The sequence below is a fragment of the Saccopteryx bilineata genome, chromosome 5, assembly GCF_036850765.1.
Source record: "Saccopteryx bilineata isolate mSacBil1 chromosome 5, mSacBil1_pri_phased_curated, whole genome shotgun sequence".
NCBI lineage: Eukaryota > Metazoa > Chordata > Mammalia > Chiroptera > Emballonuridae > Saccopteryx > Saccopteryx bilineata.
In genome coordinates, this window is record NC_089494.1 from 211,637,564 (window position 1) to 211,661,814 (window position 24,251).

Consider the following 24,251-nt stretch of genomic DNA (forward strand, 5'->3'; position numbering starts at 1 on the left):
GTAAATCCGTAGGGGAGCACAGGACCATTTAGTTGCAGGTTGTCCCTCTGAGGTGCTTACTGGCACTGATAACAGCCTAAGAGCACTGACTCCTGAGTCTCCCTATAAGGTATATACACACATGGTAATGCATACTCTGATCATTAAGCAAGGGCTTACTCAGTACCTAATACTTAGCTTGGCACTAAGAATATCACAGTAAACAAAACTAACACAATCCATGTCCTCATGAAGCTCACAGTCAAGTCACACACAAGGAAGCCGGCTCCTAAATATATAAATCAAGGTTGATTGAGCAGTTATCAAGTTATCTCGGGGAGAGCAGTCAGCTTTCTGGCGCTGCCAGATGGGGAGAGACAAGTGGTGGGCTAAGTGGCTGCACAGGTCTCAGTAGAGAGGGTCTTTTAAAAAAGTAGCAGGACTCCCACAGTCAGGTGTTGAATGGAAACTGAAGTGAGGAACGAAATTACTTAATGATGTGGGGATGCTGACGGCTGTGGTAGTGCTCAATTCTTGACCATCACCAGGAGTCTTGGTACTAAATAGCAGCAAGATCACAGATGACCCTTTTGTCCAGAGGTTCCTTTCCCTGCAGGAAAACTAGGTTCTGCTAGGTTTTACTTTCTTGAGAAGTACACACAGAGGAGCAGAGAGCGGCCAATGGGACCTTTTAGGAGCAAGTTAACACCAATCTCACACAATAATTTCAAGCACAAATAGATGGCACAGATCAATTCAGGGAGAAAATATGGCACAGTGGTGGAAAGCAGTTTCTATAGTCAGATTACCTGGGCTGCAACTCAGCACCAATATTTCTTTTTTTTTTTTTTTTTTTGGTATTTTTCTGAAGCTGGAAACGGGGATAGATAGACAGACTCCCGCATGCGCCCGACCGGGATCCACCCGGCACGCCCACCAGGGGCGATGCTCTGCCCACCAGGGGGCAATGCTCTGCCCCTCCGGGGAGTCGCTCTGCCGCAACCAGAGCCACTCTAGCGCCTGGGGCAGAGGCCAAGGAGCCATCCCCAGCGCCCAAGCCATCTTTGCTCCAATGGAGCCTTGGCTGCGGGAGGGGAAGAGAGAGACAGAGAGGAAGGAGGGGGGCGGGGTGGAGAAGCAAATAGGCGCTTCTCCTATGTGCCCTGGCCGGGAATCGAACCTGGGTCCCCTGCACGCCAGGCCGATGCTCTACCGCTGAGCCAACTGGCCAGGGCCAACACCAATATTTCTTATCAATAAATATTTACCCTTTCTTACTGTTAATTACTCCACCTGAAAAATGCGGCCAAAATTATTGCTAACAAGTTCATCAGTTTGGTCTAATAATTAAAATAAGCTATCAGGGTGCTTAATGTGACATGTGGAATATCATAACCTCTCCTATGTATGTATTAAGCATTGTTTTTCCCAATTCTTCAAGTCCTCTTTGGCTACAAAAAACCACTGGAGGCCCTGGCCGGTTGGCTCAGTGGTAGAGCGTCGGCCTGGCATGCAGAAGTCCCGGGTTCGATTCCCGGCCAGGGCACACAGGAGAAGCACCCATCTGCTTCTCCACCCCTCCCCCTCTCCTTCCTCTCTGTCTCTTTCTTCCCCTCTCGCAGCCAAGGCTCCATTGGAGCAAAGATGGCCCGGGCGCTGGGGATGGCTCTGTGGCCTCTGCCTCAGGCGCTAGAGTGGCTCTGGTCGCAGCATAGCGATGCCCCAGATGGGCAGAGCATCGCCCCCTGGTGGGCAGAGCGTCACCCCCTGGTGGGCGTGCCGGGTGGATCCCTGTCGGGCACATGCGGGGGTCTGTCTGACTGTCTCTCCCCGTTTCCAGCTTCAGAAAAACAAACAAACAAACAAACAAACAAAAACAACCCACTGGAATACCTAAATAATCCACTGTCAGAAGGTTTTTGAAAGGACTCTTCAAATAAAAGAAACAAAAACCAAATAATAGCATGGAACTGCCACTCCAAACTAATTTTGGATGAAAATACCTGGAATCCCTATGGAAAGAGGATGTTTCCCAGGGATGAAATACTAGAGAAAACTTCCTACTTACTTACTTACTTATTTATTTATTTATTTATTTATTTTCTTTCTCTCTCTCTTTCTTTCTCTTTTCCCCTTCCTTCCTTCCTTCCTTCCTTCCTTGCTTCCTCCCTCCCTCCCTCCCTTCCTCCTTTCCTTCCTTCCTCCCTCCCTCCCTCCCTCCCTCCCTCCCTCCCTCCCTCCCTCCCTCCCTCCCTTCCTTCCTTTCTTCCTTCCTTTCTTCCTTCCTTTCTCTCTCCCTCCCTCCCTCCCTCCCTCCCTCCCTCCCTTCCTTCTCTTTCAACCGTCTTTGGTAGCACTGTTTTAGATTTATAGAATTGAGAAGACAGTTGAGAGAGTTCCAGTTACCTCCCCTGTCACAACTTGCTCTATTATTAATATCATGCAGTAGTGTGGTATATTTGGAAACACTCATTTCTTGAGTTTTGTGCAAATAACTGTTGACACAGGCAGTTCAGGATGATCTGGCAAAAAAAAAGGATGGTCGTGTGAAGCAGTTTCAGGAATAAATTAAGATGTTATACCAACCTCTCTGGCCCAGTAGATTATAAATCACTGAAATAACAGAAATCATTGCAAAGACAAAAAAAAAACTCTCTTTTCTTTATTAAACCCTCCTAATTCTTACCCAACATTTTGACAACTCAAATTCAGATATACTAGAAGTTGTTTAAAAAGTTGTTATCAAAAAGACAGTGCTCTTCCTCCTTTTTATTTTTATTTTTCGGAAGCATTCTCAGTCTTCCATGAACTAAACATGAAGCCCTAAACCTACTCTTTCAGCAGTTTTTTCCATCCTATTTAATGGCAGCTTATTTCTTCCTAGTGCTGGGCCAACACTCTTGGATAATCCATGACTCTTCTCTTTCTCTTACATCCTATACTTAACAGGACATTATATTACCTTCAAAACATACCTGCTACTTCTCGCCACCTCTGTTGCTATTACCACCTCTGTCTAAGCCATCACTTTAACTCACATGGTTTCAGCATTGGTTTCCTAACTCATCTTCCTGATTCTACACATGCTTCCCCCCCCCCATCAGTACACTATCAACATATCACCAATCATAATCAGGTAAAATTTAGGTCAGATAATGTGGTAGGCAGAATAATGCCCCCTAAATATATCCATGCCTTAATTCCTAGAACCTATCAATATGTGCTACACAACGAGGGAGAATTAAGGTAGCAGATGATATGAAGGTTGCTAATCAGCTGACCTTGAGATTGGAGAAATGACCTGATATTATTATGGTGGGCCCAATGTAATCATAAGGGTGCTTATAAAGTGAAAGAGGGAGACAGATTACCTGGGCTGGAACTCAGCACCATTATTTCCTATCAGTAAATAATGTCAGTGTCAGAGTGCTGCAATATGAGAAAAACTTGACAGGTCATTGTTGGCTTTGAAGATGGAGGAAAGGGGCCATGAGCCAAGAAATGTGGGAAGTCCCAGGTCGTCGGAAAAGGAAAGGAAGCACATTCTCCACCAGAGCCTTCAGAAAGAACACGGGCCTGCTAACACCTTGATTTTAGCCCTTTTAGATGGACTTCTGACCTCCATATCTCAAGACAATAAATATGTGTTTTTTAAGCCATCATGTTTGCAGTAATTTGATGTAGCAGCCATGGGAAAATTAATAACTAATATGAATAAGTAGGTACTTTATTTTAGTATAGTTACTAGTTTTTCAAATTTACATATTGATATATAAACCCGAAAGAACCCCTTGGCAATGGTACTCTTGGCAAGTGTGGCGCTACTGAACTGGAAGTAAGTATAAAAGTAGCTGAAAAGACAAATGCTAATCAACTTCAGGATTACATTTCTTACAATTTATGGGGGGAAAAGCTACTCAGTTTTGCTTATAATAATATTGCTTAAACTTATTAGAAAGCCCCGCCAGGGTGATATGTTCTGTATAATATACTTCTATTTCCCCTTAAATTGTACACTTCAGTTTAATTACACCAAAATTCACTCCTGGAGAATATTTATTGGAAGACATTCATTTTTAAGCTACAGGGTCCAGGTTAAACTTCATAGTCAAGGAAATTGATTTTTCCCAGGCCAGTTTGCATCCAACTCTACATCCTCTAATTAGAGGAAGCAGGCGGGGGTGCTATCTTAGCAGACTGTTCATGTCCTATCCCATACTAAGAAGGGGATTTCACTTAAATGAGGCAAAACTGACAGGAGAACTAGGAAGCGTCCCAAAGCTGGCAAGTACTGAGTGTGTGTAGCATATCAGACACACTCTAGGACCGTGTACAGGAGCTCTGAATCCGACCTTAAGAAAACAAGAATCGCTCTCCAAGCCCTTCTCACATTTCCAAATACATTTAGAAAAGAAATATGTGAATTTCCTTTCTTTTTTTTTTGTTTATTTTACTTTCCCTTTTCATCAAACTTGATCTCTTTCAAACACTCCCAAAAGGCACCCTTTTATGTGTCACTATGTATATATGAAATCAAATTAGAAATGAATAGGTCTTAATTCAGTCCTAGCTATTACTGGTTAATGATTAGAAGTACCAAAGTTTTCATGAGAAAACCTGTTTGCACAAGATTTCATGCCCAACCCTGTGAATTCAGGGGCCTCAAACCTAGTTTGGACAAACATCCTAACTTATAGGTGACTATCTAGTCTAATGCTAAGTCCCTCCTGGCTCAAGCTTCAATATCCTAGCGATATAACCTACTATAATCTAAGTGAAACACTAGTTAAAATGACTTTTTACAGACACAAAGGAGTCAAAGGAGCTCATTACTACAAAACTAGTATTATAAGAAATGTTAAAGGGATTTCTTTAAGAAGAAGAAAAATATCAATAATAACATGGCAACTACATACTTATCAATAGTTACTTTAAATGTAAATATATTAAATGTTCCAATCAAAAGACAAAGGGAGACTGAATAGAGAAAAAAGCAAGACCCATACATATGCTGCCTACAGGAGACTCACTTCAGATCAAGCTACACACAGAATGAAAAAGGATATTTCATGCAAATGAAAATGAAAAGAAAAGCTGGGATAGCAATATTTCTATCAGGTAAAAAAGACTTTAAAACAACGGCTATAACAAGAGACAAAGGAGAATATTTCATACAATAGCCAACATATGAAAACAACTTAAGTGTTCACTGATAAATGATTAGAATAAAGATGTGATACATACATACAATGAAATGTTACTCAGACATAAAAAGGAATGAAATCCTACCATTTGCAACAACACAGATGGGTCTAGAGCAGGGGTCCCAAAACTATGGCCCGCGGGCCACATGCGGCCCTCGCCACACTTCTGGAAAAGGCACCTCTTTCATTGGTGGTCAGTGAGAGGAGCATAGTTCCCATTGAAATACTGGTCAGTTTGTTGATTTAAATTTACTTGTTCTTTATTTTAAATATTGTATTCGTTCCCATTTTGTTTTTTTACTTTAAAATAAGATATGTGCAATATGCATAGTGATTTGTTCATAGTTTTTTTTTTTAGTCCGGCCCTCCAATGGTCTGAGGGACAGTGAACTGGCCCCCTGTGTAAAAAGTTTGGGGACCCCTGGTCTAGAGGGTATTATGCTAAGTGAAATAACTCAGAGAGAGAAAGACAAATACCATATGATTTTACCTATATATGAAATCTAAAAAACAAAATAAACAATCAAAACAGAAACACACTCCTAGATACAGAGAACAAAGTGATGGTTGCCAGACAGGAGAGGAGTTGAGGGGCTGGGTGGGAAAGGTGAAGGGAAAGGTGAAGAAGTGCGCGTTGGTGGTTATAAAACAGTCACTGGGATATAAATTACAGCATAGGGGATATAGTCAGTAACATTATAACTACGTACGGTGCCAGGTGGGTACTACACTTACCAGGGGGAACACTTTGTTAAATTATTTATATATAAATGTCTAACAACTACGCTCTACATCTAAAACTACTATACTATTAAATGTTAACTACACTTGAAAAATAATGAAAAAGATGTGTTATAGAACTCTGTACCTGGAACCTGTATAGTTTTGCTAACCAGTGTCATCCCAATAAATTCAATAAAATAAATAAATATAAAAGAAGTGTCTTTAAAAGATACACAGAGCAAGGGCTTGCTATGAAAATTTTGGTGCTAGGACCTATGATAATTCCTACTTCCATGCCTGAATGAGGAAAAGGAAAGTATGTTTCAACTACGATTCTTTTCTATCACTCTTTTTATTTTTTGTTTACCATTTTTTAATTATAAAAATGAAAAGAAAGAAAATATTTCTGTCCTCTGCAGAATTAATTACAAAATATCTCAATTAATGTAATAAGAAGCAACTAGCTTAAGTAGTTAAACTCCCAAAGCAAAGAAGAAATTAAGTGGACTGGAACAGAAATTCAAATAACCATAAGCTTCTCTCTTGTTCTTGGGCAAAAACACCCTAATAAATCTATTATAAACATATTCTTCATGCAGGATGATACTGTATTAGTTATTAAGAGAGTCATAATCATAGAGACACCACAGAGAGAAGCTAGTTAATTTACAGGGGAGGGGGGAATAACGAATTTGGTCCCTGTGACGCCTAGAGGACGTTTGATTTTCACTTTGCGAGGACCGCAGCTGCTCCTAGATGAACAGGGTGGGGGGGGGGCAGGCTGTGAGCTTGCAGAGCAGATCTCAAAGGATGGAGCTGTTACCAAGAGACAAGCACAGCAGCAGGCATCCTGTGGTTCTCAATAAATATTAATCTGCAATGGCAATTCCTCCCGATCCTGGTGCTTGGAAAATGTTAAAAGCAACTTTGTTTTTAAAAAGCATTTATTCTAGATGAAAACAAAACAAAACATAACATGCCAGACAAATATGTTCCTTTTGGCAATCACACCATACCATGAAAATTTTGAAGTGTGACCTCCCAGAAGCCAATGCTATAAAGCACCATAAGAGAAATAAGACTGCTATCAGTATGGCGATCATAATACACTGTACTCTGAATCAATAATGCCTACTATAATTAGAATTCAATAAAAGGAAAGTCTGATTTAGACTCTAGGGTTTTAATAACTTAAATTCCAGAGTCGAGAGAGATTTGGGGAACAAAAAAGGAAATTCAATTGTACAATTTATCGGGGTGGGACTTAGAGCTTGCCAACGGAAATCTACTAGAAAAAAAATAGTGTTTCCAAGCATAGAACATTATGATGTGGTACAGCAGGGATGCTAAGGAGACTGTAGCAATCACAGGCCTCTTCCTTCATCCTGCCTTAAAACTAAGCAGTAGAACAAAGAACCAAATGAGTGTGTGTCAGACGCAAATGATCAAATCACATGGGAAATATGATGTCTCGATCTGGTCCCTATATTCTACACTGAAAGTGAAAATCTGGAGTTGACCCAGAAAAGGATCACCAGAGGAACAGGAGTCTGAAAACATATCACATAAAAAATGATGGTAGGCCTCAAGGAATCGTGGGAAGAAACTGGCTTCAAAGATGTGAAATCTGTCATAGGAAAGAAAGATTGTGTTGTTTGAAGCTTTGGAGAGCAGGATCAGACCCCGAGGAAGGAGGCCTTCGGAGACTCGAAGTTCCGGTTCTGGAAAGCATTCAAGCAGTCCACAGATGGCCACTTATCAGCAATTAGGAAGTTAAAGTGGATTAGGTGGTATTCAATGTCCTAACACTGAAATTCAATGATTAGGGCCCATTTACCAAACTTTCCTGACCCTCTAATTGGGTCTTCTTGTACAGCCCCTAAATTCATTCTAATAAAGAGCTCTTGGGCTTAAAAGGGTGATTTTATAATTTACATTAAGGTACAAAAATAAAAATGTTTAAAGTAAGAAATAGTAAGTCATACGTATAAATCAGACAATCTGGAAATGGAGTAGGAGACCATTTGGTGTTAATGGATGAATTTCAATGCTGGTGACTTTTCTAGGGTGAACAAGTAAGCTGCCAGTGCTTGGGATCAACAAGGCACCGCAGTCAAACTGCTTCTCCACCCACAGGCTGCCTTTATGCCACCATTACATCTCTCACAGAATACTCTGGCCAATCAGTGCTGCCAACCAGATTTTTCAGAGGGCTTAACTTAAGTTGACTGCTTTTTGTGGGGTCAAATGCCCATAAGAATTGAAGTAGTGTCATCTTTGTTAAATGTTTACTACATCATGTTGTATTTATAACTAAATATACCTTTGTCATTGTTTAAAAAAAAAAACAATTTGTTCAGAAAAATAAGTGCCCTTGACTTTAAAAATCACTTTCCTTGGTACAAAATAACAAAAGAATTTGAAAATCTGTTTCTCCTTCACTGACAGCAAAGTCATTTTCTGAATGAGTTTCAATGGCATAATGTGGTCTGATGTTTCTGCACTAACCAGCCAAATGTCAGCCAGTATTAGTAACACTAGATGCAGAATAAATGCCCATTAGTTGTTTTAGTTTGACAGTTTTTACCATTCACCAAAAAAGTTTCTGAGAGAAAAAGGAAACAGAATGGAAATGTCACCTGATTTTTATAAAGAGTTGTTTATAAACTGAACATATCCAACTTTAATAGAATTGTCACCGGCCAAACTGTCAAACAAAAATCACGTTTCCAAAACTATATGCCAACTGTGGAATTCTAGACTTTCCTGTGTTTTACATGGATAAAAACCAAATGCATCACCTAACTGAAATGCTCATTATGTTTTCACTGAAATTTAGGGTTTTATCTCATCCAGAAAGCCAAGCCTGAAAGACCACCATCAGCTTACTTAGGTCAAATAAGGCACCGAAGTGTGATCCCACAGGAGATATTTCAAATCATTCTCATTTGAAAACCCCAAAATCTAACTTATTCAACAAACATAAAGTTCCTACTATGTGTTAGGCCCATGAATTAAATTGTCTTTGTATTCTTACCATCTAGTATTATGATAAGCAAAGAGGTACAATAATTTTTCCCAATATTGAATGAACAGTCTAAGTATATGCTATAGAATATCTTTTTTTAAAAATAAAGTCATCAAAGGACATTCTGCTCAAATGTCATCTAAATAAAGCATAGAAGGTTTCCTAGCTGTTGATGTCACCTGGAATGTACTGATTTTATTTGTTTAAATGGCTATTACAACCAAGAGGTAAATTTACAAAGAATCTTAACATTACATCAATTCACATGAGGGTTAGAATTGTTACTTATTTTAAGGAGAGAAAAAAAGAGAAAATTATGTAATTCCTTAAGGAAGGCATCTTCATGCCAATTATCATATTTTTTGCTCCACAACACGCATTTTTCCCCCAAAAGTGGAGGGGGAAATGCCCATGCAGCTTATGGAGTGAAAAATACGGTATTTTATTAAATATTTGAACACACCACTTGATTCAGATTTTTTTTTTTCCTTTTTAAAACCCTAGGTGTGTCTTATGGTCAGGTGCGTCTTATGGAGCAAAAAACACAGTACATACATCAGCTGCCTACACTGAATTTGACATATTAAAGTATCGATAATTTTGCCTAATTCAGAGGGCTTTATAAATTCTCCTAGTCACAGTTCTGCTCTGCCTTTATGCTTCTTCTCTCATTTTGCCACCAGATATGCAGTGACAGCATTTTTGTTCCATGCATATGGTCACTTGTTGGTATGGGACTCTGACAGAACATTTTATGTTTAATGCCCTGAGTCATCTGCCATAGATCATAGATGATGCCATGACGCTTCTTTGGGAAATTTTGATATTGAAAGACTTTGACTAAAGACTTGAGGCTGATCTAACAGACCAGGAGCTGTGCAGGACAGCAGACTGATGCACCCTTCTAACAAAAATGGGGGTACAAAGGACACTGTCCATGGACTACTGGAATTCCACCCATGTCTCCTGAACATCTGGACTCTCTGGAAAGGACTGACATACAAATTAAATTCCAGATAGCAAGGCTGGCAAAAGCAAAGTCTTCCATCTTAAGTGTTCATGGTGATGGACTGCAAATGGTTTCATGGGTAACTGACCCTGGTCTTGGCAAAAGCAATGGGGAACTGAACTAGGGAAACAGAAGTACGAGTATAAAGGAGATAGATTATAGCAGGATAATCAAGATGACTGCAAGGAGGTCAGCTTGATCAAGGAAAATCTTGGAGTCACATGCAATGGATATCATCTTTTGTCAGAACAGACCCATTTTCGAACCCTTTCCACCATGCTCTCTGCTTTGGGAGGCTGACTTGTGTGGTCTACAGTGAGCTCCCTTGCTCTCTGGAGTCCAGCTGGTTTAGTCCATGGCAGCCTGGACAGGTCATCAGGGAAGAGAGAAACCAGAGTATTAATTCCCTTAGTGGTGTCCCACTGAGCTTGCCTCAGGTTAGCTAAATCTATCTATCCTGGGTCACAGTGCCTCTCAAGACAGCTCTCTCCCCTTCTCTCTTCTTCCATGTTCCAGCAACCATTCCCTTTCTATGTCCTTTGGGATCAGTGTACTAATAACCCCCATTGTGTCTAGCTCTGGACACTGCACTGTCTCTGTGGTTCCCCTACATCTAACCTTACCTTTTTGAATAATGCCTTTGTTAAACCCCTCAAATAATCATTATTTGAACATATAATTTTCTTCCTGCTGGGACTCTTGACTGATACACTAAATACGATTTTAAAATTTTGATCTTGGGTGGCTGTGAGGATAGGTGATATTTTTAGCTGAGATAAAGAATACAGGAAGATGGCCTGACCAGGCAGTGGTGCAGTGAATAGAATGTCAGGCTGGGATGCAGAGGACCCAGGTTCAAAACTCTGAGGTTGCCAGCTTGAGTGCAACTCATCTGGCTTGAGTGTGGGCTCACCAGCTTGAGCGTGGGGTCGCTGGCTTTTGCATGGGATCATAGACATGACCCCATGGTCGCTGGCTTGAGCCCAAAGGTGGCTGGCTTGAAGCCCAAGGTCGCTGGCTTGAGCAAAGGGTCACTCATGCTGCTGTAGCCCCCCAGTCAGGGCACATATGAGAAAGCACTCAATGAACAATTAAGGAGCCACAATAAAGAACAGATGCTTCTCATCTCTCTGGCTTCCTTTCTGTCTGTCCCTCTCTCTGTCCCTCTCTCACACACACACAAAAAACAAAGAATACAGAAAGATGAGTACATTCAAATATTCAAATGTGGGAAGAAAAACCACATGTTGGCTTTGCTATATGACTGCTGTGGGTCATCCATAGAGAGAGTTTGGTGGCAGCTACAACAATGAACCTGGCATAAAGTTGTAGGTAATTTTTGGAAGTTTGTGAGTCCTGATCAAGACTGTAAGCACTAGTTTAATATAGATAATTTATTTAATTTAGGACACGGCATCAGAAAACTTTCTTAAAAATTATAGAATACGAGAGTTTTAAAAGATCTTAACTGCCATCTAGCTGAGCTCATCCTTTATGCATGTGGTGACTGAAATCCACAGCTGGCGGTCACAGGGTACATAGGTGCCAGTCAGTGGCAGGGCTGAATCCACAGCTTCTAGGACTTCACTTCTGTGACCTTTTCATAAATGCAACATTTGTCTCTACTTGACTGGTTTCCATTAATCAACAAGTACTGGCCCTGGCTGCTCAGCGGTAGAGCGTCGGCCTGGCGTGCAGGGGACCTGGGTTCGATTCCCAGCCAGGGCACATAGGAGAAGCGCCTATTTGCTTCTCCACCCCCCCCCCCTTCCTCTCTGTCTCTCTCTTCCCCTCCCGCAGCCAAGGCTCCATTGGAGCAAAGATGGCCCGGGCACTGGGGATGGCTCCTTGGCCTCTGCCCCAGGCGCTAGAGTGGCTCTGGTAGCGGCAGAGTGACGCCCCGGAGGGGCAGAGCATCGCCCCCTGGTGGGCAGAGCGTCGCCCCTGGTGGGTATGCCGGGTAGATCCCGGTCGGGCGCATGCAGGAGTCTGTCTGACTGTCTCTCCCCGTTTCCAGCTTCAGAAAAATACAAAAAAAAAAAAAATCAACAAGTACTAAGTACCCAGTCTGCACCCAACTATAGTTTGTTATGTGATAGGTGAAGCATAAAATAGCAGTATAACAGTTGTCCAGCAGTCTTAATTGACTAACACCTCATACAAACGTTTTGTAGTGAGAGTACAAAAGAGAGATGACTGTGCAAGCTAAGGCAGACTAGGACGTTTTGTAAGAGAAGGGCACCGTCACCCAGTGTTAACATGTTGAGACGTTAGAGGTTTCAGGTTGGTGTGAGTGAGCAGGTAGTAACCATTAGGCTTGATTATTATCACAACAATCAAAGACTAACTTATCATGTTTAAGCATATGTTTTAATTGTAAAATATAATATGGAAGTGTAAGAATCTATAAACCTATCTGCTCCTACCTAAAAAAAAAGGCCATCCTTCTAAATGACAGATTAAGTGAAAACATGTTTTTGCAAATGAGCAAGAAAAAGTCTGTGCTTATTATTCATGTATGTATGTGTGAATTTATGTATGTGTTGTTACTATTCACTATACGTGTGGAGGAGGTAAAGGAGAGGAAAGTCTGGAAGGCCATACACTGAAACAAACACTGCTCCTTAGAAATCACATACGTTTTCTCCTGCCTGTTTAGTGTATGGTTTGGTATATTCGATTCTCAGCTATGCGCAGAACTTTCTTAAAAGGAACTGTAACTACAACGCTATGATTATTCCGTTTTCACATACTCATGACTTTCTCAAGAGCATTTATCAGCGGCTGAGAAATTACTTACTTGGACTCTCCTAAGGGTCAAATTTCTTTTAGTCTAACGAATATTTTCGATTTGGAAATTATTGCTGAAAGAAAAAGGTGATGTCGACACTGACAGTTAAAATGATCTCTATTCATCTTAAGGTTGAAATTAGTTTATTTTGCTAATTACAACTTAGAAGCGCTTCACAAATTTTTCACTTTTCCACCTGCAATATATGTCTGATATCAGACTTTGGAAACTGGCTGATGATCCCCAAGATGTTCAATGAATTCCTAATTGAGAAAGAAAGAAAACCTTAATAGAGAAGAAGAAATCACCCTGAAGACCGTTCCTGGGAATCTGCTCTCCAGGAAACACACACGTATTTCCCAGTGAGTGAATGTGTCACGAGCTCAGATGTCTCCAGGGACAGGCAGCTAGTCTGAATGTGTGAAGCAGACAAGTCTTAGACAATACAGAGTTGTGCAGACGGTAACCATCTGAGAAGTCCAGATTCCCCAGGCCTCGGGTACGAGTACGCACAGGTATGTGTGTACAGGCTGTGGGCTAAACCAAGAATGGCTAGGGGCTGAATTTGCCTGTGGAATACTAGTTTGTGATGCCAGTTTTAGGCAGACTAAGTTGAATATATCTTTCTATGTTTCACTTTGTGGAAATTTTTCATATCTCGGGCCCACTAGTTCAAAACATTTCATTATTGCTGTGGTCTGAATGTGTGTTTCTGCAAAACCCGCATGTTGAAATGCTAAACCCCAAATTGATGGTATTAGGAAACAGAGCCTTAGATGGGTGCTTAGATCATAAGGGTAAAAGCCTTTATGAATGAGATTCGTGGTTTTACAAAAGAGACCCCAAAGAGCTCCCTAGCCCTCCTCCAGCAAAAGGACACAGCAACCAGGTGATGGCGATGAACCAGGAAGAGAGTCCTCATCCAACCATGATGGCCCCTGATCTTGGATTTCCCAGCCTCCAGAATGGTGAGAAATAAATTTCTGTTGTTATATGCCTCTCAGTCTATGGCTGTTGTAGTAGCTTGAAAAAACTGACAATAACCAACCACTGCCTTTATTTTTAATTTTATAAGAAGAATCAGACAGTTCAAAAATTTCCTAGCTGAAAGTAATATATTAACCTGGTTTCATTTCCTAGGATTTAAAAAAAAAGGAACTTCAACAACTGCATCTCTTGTCTTTTAAATTTCTTCCACTCCTATACAAAACACAGTGGAAAGATTTTATGAAATTCCAGTATAGAGCAGTTTACTGATAAAAATCAGGTATCATCAAAAAAAAAAAAAATCAGGTATCATCAAGATCACCTAAGAATTACTGACATCCTAAACACTGAGAATTGAATGGTAATTATCTTAGTTTCAGTTTTCAGGTTAAAAAAAATTCCATTAAATAAATGTTGATTTTTATCTTGTTGTCTCTCAAAGATTCCCAGTTTTGACTTTACATTCATCCAAGCATATTAATGGGAGACAGGATGTCTGCACAACTCAGCTCAATTATCTGTTTTTCCATACTATGACATTCATCATTATGGGAAAGAAAGTTTGGCTCAGATAACACTCATACCTTATACCAATGCTTATGTAACAACACAGTTTTAAGTTTAATGCTACAGCGCATAATTCAACTACTAAATTGCTCACATGGACAGCTGATGAGCAAGAAATTCTACATCAAAATTCCTAATTAATATGAAATGAGTTTTTGCTTGTATACTCAAACACTATGGATTTAAAGGTATTTTCTTAACTCGTGCATTATTGCAATGAATATGTCCCATTTTTTTTTTCATTTTAGTCTAGTCAGAATTATGGCAGTCAGAATTTATGACATAATTATGTGACCAACAGCCTTGGAAGGTGTTTCAAAGCTGGACTATAATTATTTTTAAAATACGTATGCATACAAAGACAGAAAAGCAATTTTTTAAATGCACAAAATTATATCAGACAGGTTAAATTACAAGTGTCCTTTTCTTTATATAAAATTGTATTTCCGTTCATAGAGTGTCAATTCAATGGAAATTATTTAAAGCTTTCGTACTTACCATGGTTGGAAAATAACGACTCGTTTTGAATTTTTTCAGGGCCATAGAGGAGGTGTAGGTGCCCAGGAAGAGGATGAAAGACATGAGTGTGATATCAGGAACGAAGTCGCAGTTGTTCCCCAGGAGCGTCCCTCCATGTTTCAAACACTCCTTCTTCGACAAAGTTGCCCAATCCAAGGTAGTGTTATGGTACTGAAGAAGAAAAACAGTAACAGTTTTCCTAGCGAACACTTGCATATCAAAAGCAGCATTTGATACCTTACCTGATGGGCTATACAGGGATTATGCTAAAAGTTTTTATACACAGTCTGAAGGTCACCACTGCAGGGTGACACTGGATGATGTGTTAATGGCATAGCAGGTAAGCCAGGCTGGGGAGGCTAGCAATTAGGCTAGCAATTATTGAAGATACAATGAGAATGAGGCAGTCTGTTAACTACTTGAGCTACAGCACTGCAATCACCTATCTGTTCAACAGAAACAAGGCACCAAGTCATTCTTCCCTGTCAACCTTCCTGAGAGTACACTGAGACACATGACATCCTAGGTCAGTCTGAAAACGTGAAACTCTCTGAAACACCTGTGTTCAAGAAGAGTGCTTACTTTTGTAGTGAGCAGCTCCTTATGCTTCCAGCTGATGACCCATGACAGCCAACACTCCGAAAGTTACATTCTGTTCACTAAGACACTCGCCATTTCTACAAATGAGCTATTTCTTTTCTAAGGAACTGAAGTTGGTGATTTAAGGAATGGAACTATAAAATATTGATGGTCCCTGATTTTTCAACTGCATATCCGAATAAAATACAGCTTTCTTCTTGTTGACCCCATCTGCATCAGGAGCACCATTATCGGAACATGCTTGAATGGACTGTGGGGTAGTGGACGGGGTAGCTATCCCAGCCCAAGTTACACGGCCTTAAGCTCACAGGGCAATTTTCAGATTTTCTTTTATCTCATCAATTGTTGTCATGTTGTCGGCGCTGTCCTTTTCAATGGCAGCTCACACCTGCTCCCATTTTCTGTTTCTACTGTGCAGGAGAAGCCTTTTTGCTAACGTAGTGAATAAGGCCAGGGCAGCCATCGCCCAGCTGTCTGAGTTTTCGCTCACATCTGCCTCCTTCTCTGGAGAACTGCCTTCTGCTTCATTAGAGCAACCTCACCTGGAATGTTATGCCTTCCTGCAGTCAATTACTGACCACGGTTATGAGGTGCTGTTGAATGAATATTTGGGCTCCCCTATAATTCATACTGAAACCTAATTCCCTATGTGATGGTATTTAGAGGGAGATGATGGCGCCTTCATGACTGGCATTTGTGTCCTTATGAAAAGGACCTCACAGAGCTCTCTTGCCCCTTCCTCCATATGAGGACACAGCGAGAAGAAGGCTGTCTATGGACTAGGAGGCAGGTCCGCACCAGATGCTGAATCTGCTCACGCTGTGAAATTGGACGTCCTCTTGGGTCCAGGGCTAATGGGTATATCATGGGCTAACAGAAGAGTTATTTTAGACTACTTTGCAAATTAATATGAAACGGTGAATTTCTCCTGTCCTTTGGAAGCAGAGTTCAACTTCAAACCAAATGCATCATCAGCACCCTTTACTGTTCAATAAATTTTCCTGATATGTTGATGTGAGTGATCTAGTCACAAAAGACTACATATATATAAGAAGACTCCCTGGCCAGAAAGAGTTCTATATTTTTATAGGCCTCAACATGTAAAGTGCTGACACTTTTTTTTTTTTTTTTACAATAAAAAATAAACTCTAAATCATTCCCTGGAATATTTTTTCTATAATAGCTTCAACTTGTAAACCAGTAAATTGCATAATTAACCTTTTATCAAACTCTGCTTCTAAGAGGTGATTAATCATGTCTCATTTTGTTTTTCAAATTTCTGCATATGGATTTTTTTTTTAGCAAAATATGTTTAAAGCTTAGAGATCACAATAGGTAACCTATTTCTTTGTTTTAAAATCAGCAAAAATTTACTGTAATTTTGGCTCAGCTCTTTGATAACAGCAGAATGCCTTTTTATAACTAGAGTTCTGAAAGAGGTATAAGCTGCCCCAAAACAATCCTAACAGAAGAGTTTTATTAATTTTCTTACAGAGATTCACATTGAAGTGAAAATTATACAGATATCCATGAAATGATCGAGATGTTTTCTTGCTTATATACAATGCTTCATTCACTTATCCAATAAGTCCTTTATTCAAAATTTGCTGAATGCTCACCATGTAGAAGAACTCGAAGGGGACCAGGGATCAAAGCAGATTGTTTGTGTGATGGGTAGTGAGAAAATACATGTAAAAAAACGGGACCCAGGTTCCTGAGGGTCTCAACTAAAATCAACCTCATGAAAAGAGACTTTTAGTCTATTTTTTTTTAAATCTCCTTTACTAGAGACCCTGTTTATATTGAGCGGATTTGTTTCTGACTCTTAAAAGTAGAAAGTCTACCAAAAAAATAATTTAAAAATTTAAAATACTACACCATCCTCTCCAAACACAATAGTGGGGAATATATGAGAGAGGGTGGGCAAATGTCCATAGCCTTTGAAGCTAGCTGTTACGTATGTGGGCTCACTGCACTATTCTGTCTCCTTTTGTGCATAATTAAGTTTTCCATAATGTTTTAAAAAGCAGGAACGTGTCATCTTCAAGGAGATTTAAGGACAGCATGATTTTTGCACTTGATTTCTCAATGAGAGAAGAATCACAAGAAGCTTCTATACAGGAAGATGAGTATGACATTCCGTTTCTTATTAAAATGAACGTTAACTCCTAGAGTTGTCCCGAAGGGATATCAACTCGAAGCACTCCTGCTTTCTTGTCTGATTGCCAAGCAGAATATATGAGACTATAATACCTCTTCGTCCCATGATTAACAGCATCCCCATGTGGATGTGATATGCTTCACTCGGGAATATAATAAGCAAAAAAAAAAAAAAATTAAAATTCTCCATTGCTCTCTTTGAGTATAGACTGGTAAAATATGTGCCTTTTAAAATATATATATAAATGAGGGTAGTGCTACAAATGAAAGTCTCAAGGTTAAATAGTACATGTACTCAGTTGGGGTGTTTCCCTGCAGCGGGTGAGTCAGATTGGCAGTAATCTGCCATCTTACTTCATGATGGACAGGATGCATCTGAGCTGCCCTCCTCTGTAGTATATGTGTTATTGTAAAACATTACCGCTAATTATTTAAGATATAGAAAGTTGAAGGAGACCATCCCTCCCAACCTAACAACCAAAGCAAACCAGATAAGCTCTAAAATGACAGTTTTTAAAATTTTACCAAAGATGAGGATGCAAAGAAACCTAAATAAATTCCCCAAAGTTACAAGACCTTCATAGGCGACCTCACCCCTGGCAGAGTGGCAGGTGGAAGATAAATCAACTGTAGATGGAGGTAAGGAGAAATAAGCCAAACTTTTAATGACTTTTTAATAGCTATCTGTAGTGACGATGAGAATTGTGAGGAGCCCTCGGCATGGATGGCGCCTGTATCCACCCACCAGACTGTCTCACAGTCCCGGCCGAGTGCCCAGGCAGTGTACAAAGGGCTGGAGGTGAGACAGGATCGCTGCAGGAAATCCCCAGGACACCGAGGCTCCACCTAATGCAAGAAAGCCACTTTCGGAAGATGGGAGGCAGGGCAGAAGAGCTGAGGGAAAACCCACAGGGCACTCGGGCCCTTTTGAGTGAAGAGGTCCAAAGCATCTGGCCTCTGAAGGCTGAGGGCAGAGCAGTTGCGCAAAGAAAGATCTCCCAAGGCTCAGAAAAGCTAGGACAAAAACCAAGTTGTGGAGCATTCCATCGGACATTCTGGGATGAAGGGCGTGTTCTTTTATCTTGCCTTAGGTGCTGGTTCCACGAGGGTATAAATTTGTCAAAATGCATCGCAACAAACGCATAAGAACTGCACCTTTTACAAGGTGCTTCAATTTAATAAAACAACAAGAAAAAGAATCTAATGTGAAAAATAAATACTAACTGATCCACTCCATCACCTTCTCAGACGAGACTGACCTTAGATTCTGAAATCTGGCCTCTCCCTTTGGGAGCTGCTAAGTGGAGGCCAGCGGATCGCAACGCGTCTTGTTTGGCTGTACAGTGTGGATGAACTGTGGCTGATCTCACACTCTCACAGGGAACTGTGAAAGGATTGTGTTCGCGAGAGGAAGGACTATGCCACAGGAGAAATCTATGGGGCAACTGATGAAGGTGAGACGAATTAAAGCCACAATGATTCCAACAATAAATGAAAATGATGGAAAACCTGCCCTTTTATCTCGATGGTTACTCTCAAGTTCTAACGTCGGTCTAAAGGCTCTAACGCACCAATTTTCCTGATCTTTCCCCCGAAAACACGCCCCTGTTGCTAGGAAGAAGGCAGCTTGTCTTCCCACTAATGAAACTAAAGGGACAAGGTCTTGCTCCCTCTGACAGCATGTCCCCAGGCCTAGGAGAGGAGTCTCGCTGATGCTCGGGGTGGCTTGTCGCTTCGACAGCACCTCTCATGACCTAATTCCGGCAGCAATGAAAAGAAGGACATGAAGTGCTGATGACTGTATGTCTGAGGAAAGGCTCGGGGTGGTAGAGTGAGCACAGCGAGGCAGACGAAGATCTCGGGAACCTGCCAGAAGCAAGGGCTTCCAGTTTCTTCTCGCCACCAAGCTGCGCTATGGAGGCAGCGTGGCCTCCTGGAGTGATATTAATAATATCTGAATAGAATTACAACAGACATAACATTGACTGAGAGGTAAGTATGTGCCAGCCACTCTGCTAAGTCCTGCCTGTTCATGACTTTGACCCATACACAGGGTGGGGCAGAAGGAGGTTACAGCTGTTTGTATGAAAACTAATACAATAATTAATAAGTAGTAATACAGGAATAAACTATGTTTTGTGTACTCACAGCTGTAAACCTCCTTTTGCCTCGCCCTGCAGAATCTTTAGCGTAACTACTATTACCATCACCATTTTACAGACGGGAAACGGGAAGGTCCCTCAGCCTGTTAAGTAGCGGAGCCGTGCGTTTGAAACGAGGCAGTCTGACAGGAGAACTCAGTCTCTGTGACTCTTCGGCGTGAAACACAGTTATGGTTCCCCCCCCAAATGAAAATAGGCATTTTTGGAATTGGAAAGCCCTAAGTTCAAATCCTGGTTTTACCCTATCCAGGTGATATGGCCTTTGCAAGGTCAGTTAACCTTTCTAAGCCTCTGTTTCATCTATAAAATGCAGGTTACATAATAATTCACAAAGTTCTTGTAAGGATTATAGACAATTAATGTAAAGAGTCTGGCCTCTAGTCGGTGTTCAATAAATGGTAGTTATTGCTGATGACAGTAAGTCATATTACCTCTTCAATACTCACATCTAGATCATCTGCCTATATGCTGTCTGTGTGTTTATGTGTGTGTGCCCGTACAAAGTACCCATAAAGGAATTGATAGGATAGAAAAGGAGAAATGAGAACTAGAATAAAAGGTATCTTTCATAATTACATATACACAAATGCACATTTTTTCCTAATCATTTCTCTGAACATAGCAACTTAACACTTTAATTAAGGTGTGTAATTAATGTGCACACAAGCAGACTGCTGCCCGGGAGTAGTGCATATCCACAGGTACCAGAAGGGTCCACACTTCAGGGTGCACGCATGGAAGCATCCTGGTCTACGACCAATACCACGTCTTGCAACCACCCAGACTTGTTCTACTCATTTATGGCTCTGGGACCTAGAGCAAGATAGGTGTCTTACCTTCCGGCACTTCAATTTCTGTCATCCACAAAATGGAGATAATTACGCCTGCTGGTTTGTGTTAATGATTATAATACATATTAAGTTTACGGTGATTATAAGAGATGTAAAATGCCTCATTCCTAGTAGATGCTCTATAAATGGCAGTTAAATTATAATCATCTATTGTGCCTTTATATCCTCTATCATCGTCACACCAGAAGTCAGCCACAACTTCCATTTTTCCCATGACTCTTGCAGTGACATCTTACTATAATTACTATATAGCAATTACTAGAGTTTCTCCCGGACTTGTCCAAAGATAGGGCTGAAAAATTCATTAATTTTAAAGCTTTCCTTGATTAGTTACAAAAAAAATTAGGTTACAAAAAAAAAATTAAGTTAGGAACAATCTCTTTTTAAATCAGTGGAATTAAGTGTTTTATTAATTTTTATTGCAAATTAACTTATGGTTTTAACCACAAACATTTTTTTTTTAGTTTTTATTAGATTTTAATTAAAACTCTTTAAAGTGTATTTTAATCAAGTATTTCAAAGAAATAGGCTTGGCTGCTCCAAAGATTGGAAACTAAACTCTTTTCTCAATGTGACTTTTAAGAGAACATACTGTCCTGCACATACAAATATAACACATGCATGCTCAAAAATAGAAGAAATAAAGAGGCAAAGTTAGGGGAAAGTCAGGGAAAACTTTTAAGAAGTCAAGAGAGCCACAGAATATGAAAACAAGAGAGAAACGGGGTCAAGTGAGAGTTGTCCAGGAAAGATACAAAACATCACCTTTGAAAGGGACGTTGTGTCTAATATCCGCAGAAATGTTCTAGTCTCCTGCGAGATGGGCACTCTATCAATACAAGGTTTTATGGTTTCTATCTTTACAAGTGAGAGATTGATCTTCTTTGGTAAGAGTCCATATCCAGTGTAGAAGGGACACAATTGGAAGTCTGAAACGGCACTTTCCTCTTTTTCTCCAACACAAAAGATTCTGTCCAGTGTGTGACCTTCCATGCAAAACAGCTCATTTTTAAAAGCTTAGTTCAAGTCTCTTAAAGATCCTTGGTTACTTGCCATGGGAAAGGATATCATGTGACAGAGGCAGGGTTTTTTTTCTAAGTGACAGGGGAAAAGTCCTGCCACAATCACCCTCAGTGAAGAAACACAATACCATTTGGTAGTCAGAAGAATTGTTAATCATACTAGGAACAGAGAGAGGACACCGCGCTCTCATTTCTCGGCTCCCTCTGCTTTACCTTGTGAAAGTATTTCAAGGTGACAGTTAAAGGATAAAGCAGTTAAATTTCTAAGTGGGGCTGAAAAGCCTGTGGTAGAAGTAAATATCCACTTTCATTTGAAAAGACCAGAGGAAAACAAGCTAACCAGAGCAAGGAAAGTGTTATTTCTGTCCTACTATCGCTGATTATTAAATATGTGTTCAGGCTAGGATTGCTGAATGTTAGCAGACACCATTTTATGAATCTAATAATTAGAGTATACAGCATGCAAGTATGCAAGTGGTTTGAAACATTGCCACTTACCCTGTCGGCAGAAGACAGAGCTGACAAATCCTCTGGTGCCAAGGTGGAGTCATTAGATACTGAGATATTAACTGGAAAACAAAGGTAATTTTTACTACAGAAAGAAAATCAAAATGACCCAAATGCATAACTGGCTATTTAAAAAAGCATGGCTTGATAATAAAAATGTCTTCAATAATAACATAAGAACACAATAAATTTTTCTTTTTTATAATTATATTCACCTTTTACCTTGATAAAAAAAAAAAACAAAAATTAGACCCATCGGTTGTGCTGTAATCTGATAAGAAGCAAAGGCAAATATTTAAATGAGATGGTATTAAGATTTATTTGTTTCAGGTTTCACATTTTGCCTGGTGGAAGAAATGGCTGTTAATAAGTAAGTTGATGACCGGCTTCATGTAGAGTGAAGTCTCACAAACTGGCGTTTTACTAAATAAGAATGAACTGACTTGAGATTTTTGGAAATTTGGACGGTATGTGAGAAATTATATCTTTGCAAAATGTATAAAAACAAAAAAGTATTAAATAATTAATTATATAAATATAATTGAGGTGATTATTTAATCTGATTTTAAAAATTATTTGCTATAATTTGGCATCATTTGTAGATGTCACTTGCAGAAGAACCAAATTTATTTATTAAATGAACCCTCCTCTTGGAAATATTTGATGTTTTTTCTATGAGTCTAAATTAAAACATAGTATTTAAAAAGTATTCTAGGCCTTGGCTGGTTGGCTCAGTGGTAAAGTGTCGGCCTGGCATGTGGATGTCTTGGGTTTGATTCCAAGCCAGGGCACACAGGGGAGGGTCCATCTGCTTCTCCACCTCTCTCCCCTCCCCCTTTTTTCTCTCTCTCTCTTCTCCTCCTGTAGCCAAGGCTCTAATGGAGCAAAGTTGGCCTGGGCACTGAGGATGGCTCCATGGATTCTGCCTCAGGCACTAGAATGGCTCTGGTTTCAACACAGCAATGCCCCAGATGGGCTGAGCATCGCCCCCTGGTGGGCATACCGGGTGGATCCCAGTCAGGTGCATGCGGGAGTTTGTCTCTCTGCCTCCCTGCTTCTCACTTCAGAAAAATACAAAAAATAAATTTAAAAAAGTATCCTATAGCCTGATCAGGTAGTAGCACAGTGGATAGAGAGTCGGACTGGGGCACAGAGGATCCAGGTTCAAAACCCTGAGATCACCTGCTTGAGTGCAGGTTCATCCAGCTTGAGCACAGGTTCACCAGCTTGAGTGCAGAGTCACTGGCTTGAGTGTGGGATCATAGACATGACCCCATGGTCACTGGCTTGAGTCCAAAGGTCACTGCCTTGAAGCCCAAAGTTGCTGGCTTAGGCAAGGGGTCACTCGCTCTGCTATAGACCCCCTGGCAAAGTACATATGAGAAAACAATCAATGAACAACTAGGGTGCCACAATGAAGAATTGATGCTTCTCATCTATCTTCCTTCCTGTCTGTCTGTCCCTACCTGTCCCTCTTTCTGTCTCTCTATCTCTGTCAAAATAAAAAAGTATTCTACAATTAAAACATTATTCTTTATCAGATGAGCCATTTTCCAAATAAGTGAAGCTTTATGTATTATAATAAATTATTATTCAGAATATTCCTAATTTGTGAAAATATTATGAATTAACACTAATCAGTTTTTTGCTCTTGAGAATTATATAGTTTACTTAATATCTGAATTGCTAATTACTGTTTGGTTCCTAAGCACCATCCCTTGCCCAGGCTCCTCGCCTGTCCTTCTGGTGTGCCATGGTTTGGGTTTAGCCTACATAAACATTTAAGGAGAACCAAACAGGCTTATTTGATTGTTAAAATTTAGAATGTAAGATCCGTCAGGGAAGAATAGAAGGTGCATGTCATGTTCCCTGCTTTTTCCCAGAATCTGCCCAGTTTGGCACTTAACTAACAGAAACTCAAAAATATGTGCTACTATTCAGTCTATAAAAAGGAGGAAATCCTGCCATTTGCACCAATGTGGATAAACATGAAGCACATTACGTTAAGTGAAATAAGCCAGACAAAGGCAATACTGCATGGTACCACTTATAGGTAGAATCTAAAAGAAAAGGAAGAATAACATAAAAACAGAGAGTAAAACGGTGGTTGCCAGGGGGTGGGGGTTGGAGAATAGGGACAGG

General features: G+C 40.3%; 1 protein-coding gene across 5 annotated transcripts in view; it reads right to left on the reverse strand.

Annotated features, from left to right (window-relative positions):
- The window catches only part of SLC4A4 (solute carrier family 4 member 4), a 432,895-nt gene that overhangs the window by 43,186 nt on the left and 365,458 nt on the right, over positions 1 to 24,251 (reverse strand). For all 5 annotated transcript variants that reach the window (XM_066280764.1, XM_066280763.1, XM_066280767.1 and 2 more), the window contains exons 15-16: positions 22,101 to 22,171; positions 14,787 to 14,978 (exon numbers count right to left, since the gene is read on the reverse strand). In XM_066280764.1, coding sequence (XP_066136861.1) covers positions 14,787 to 14,978; positions 22,101 to 22,171 — 263 coding nt within the window. The remainder of the gene's footprint in view (positions 1 to 14,786; positions 14,979 to 22,100; positions 22,172 to 24,251) is intronic.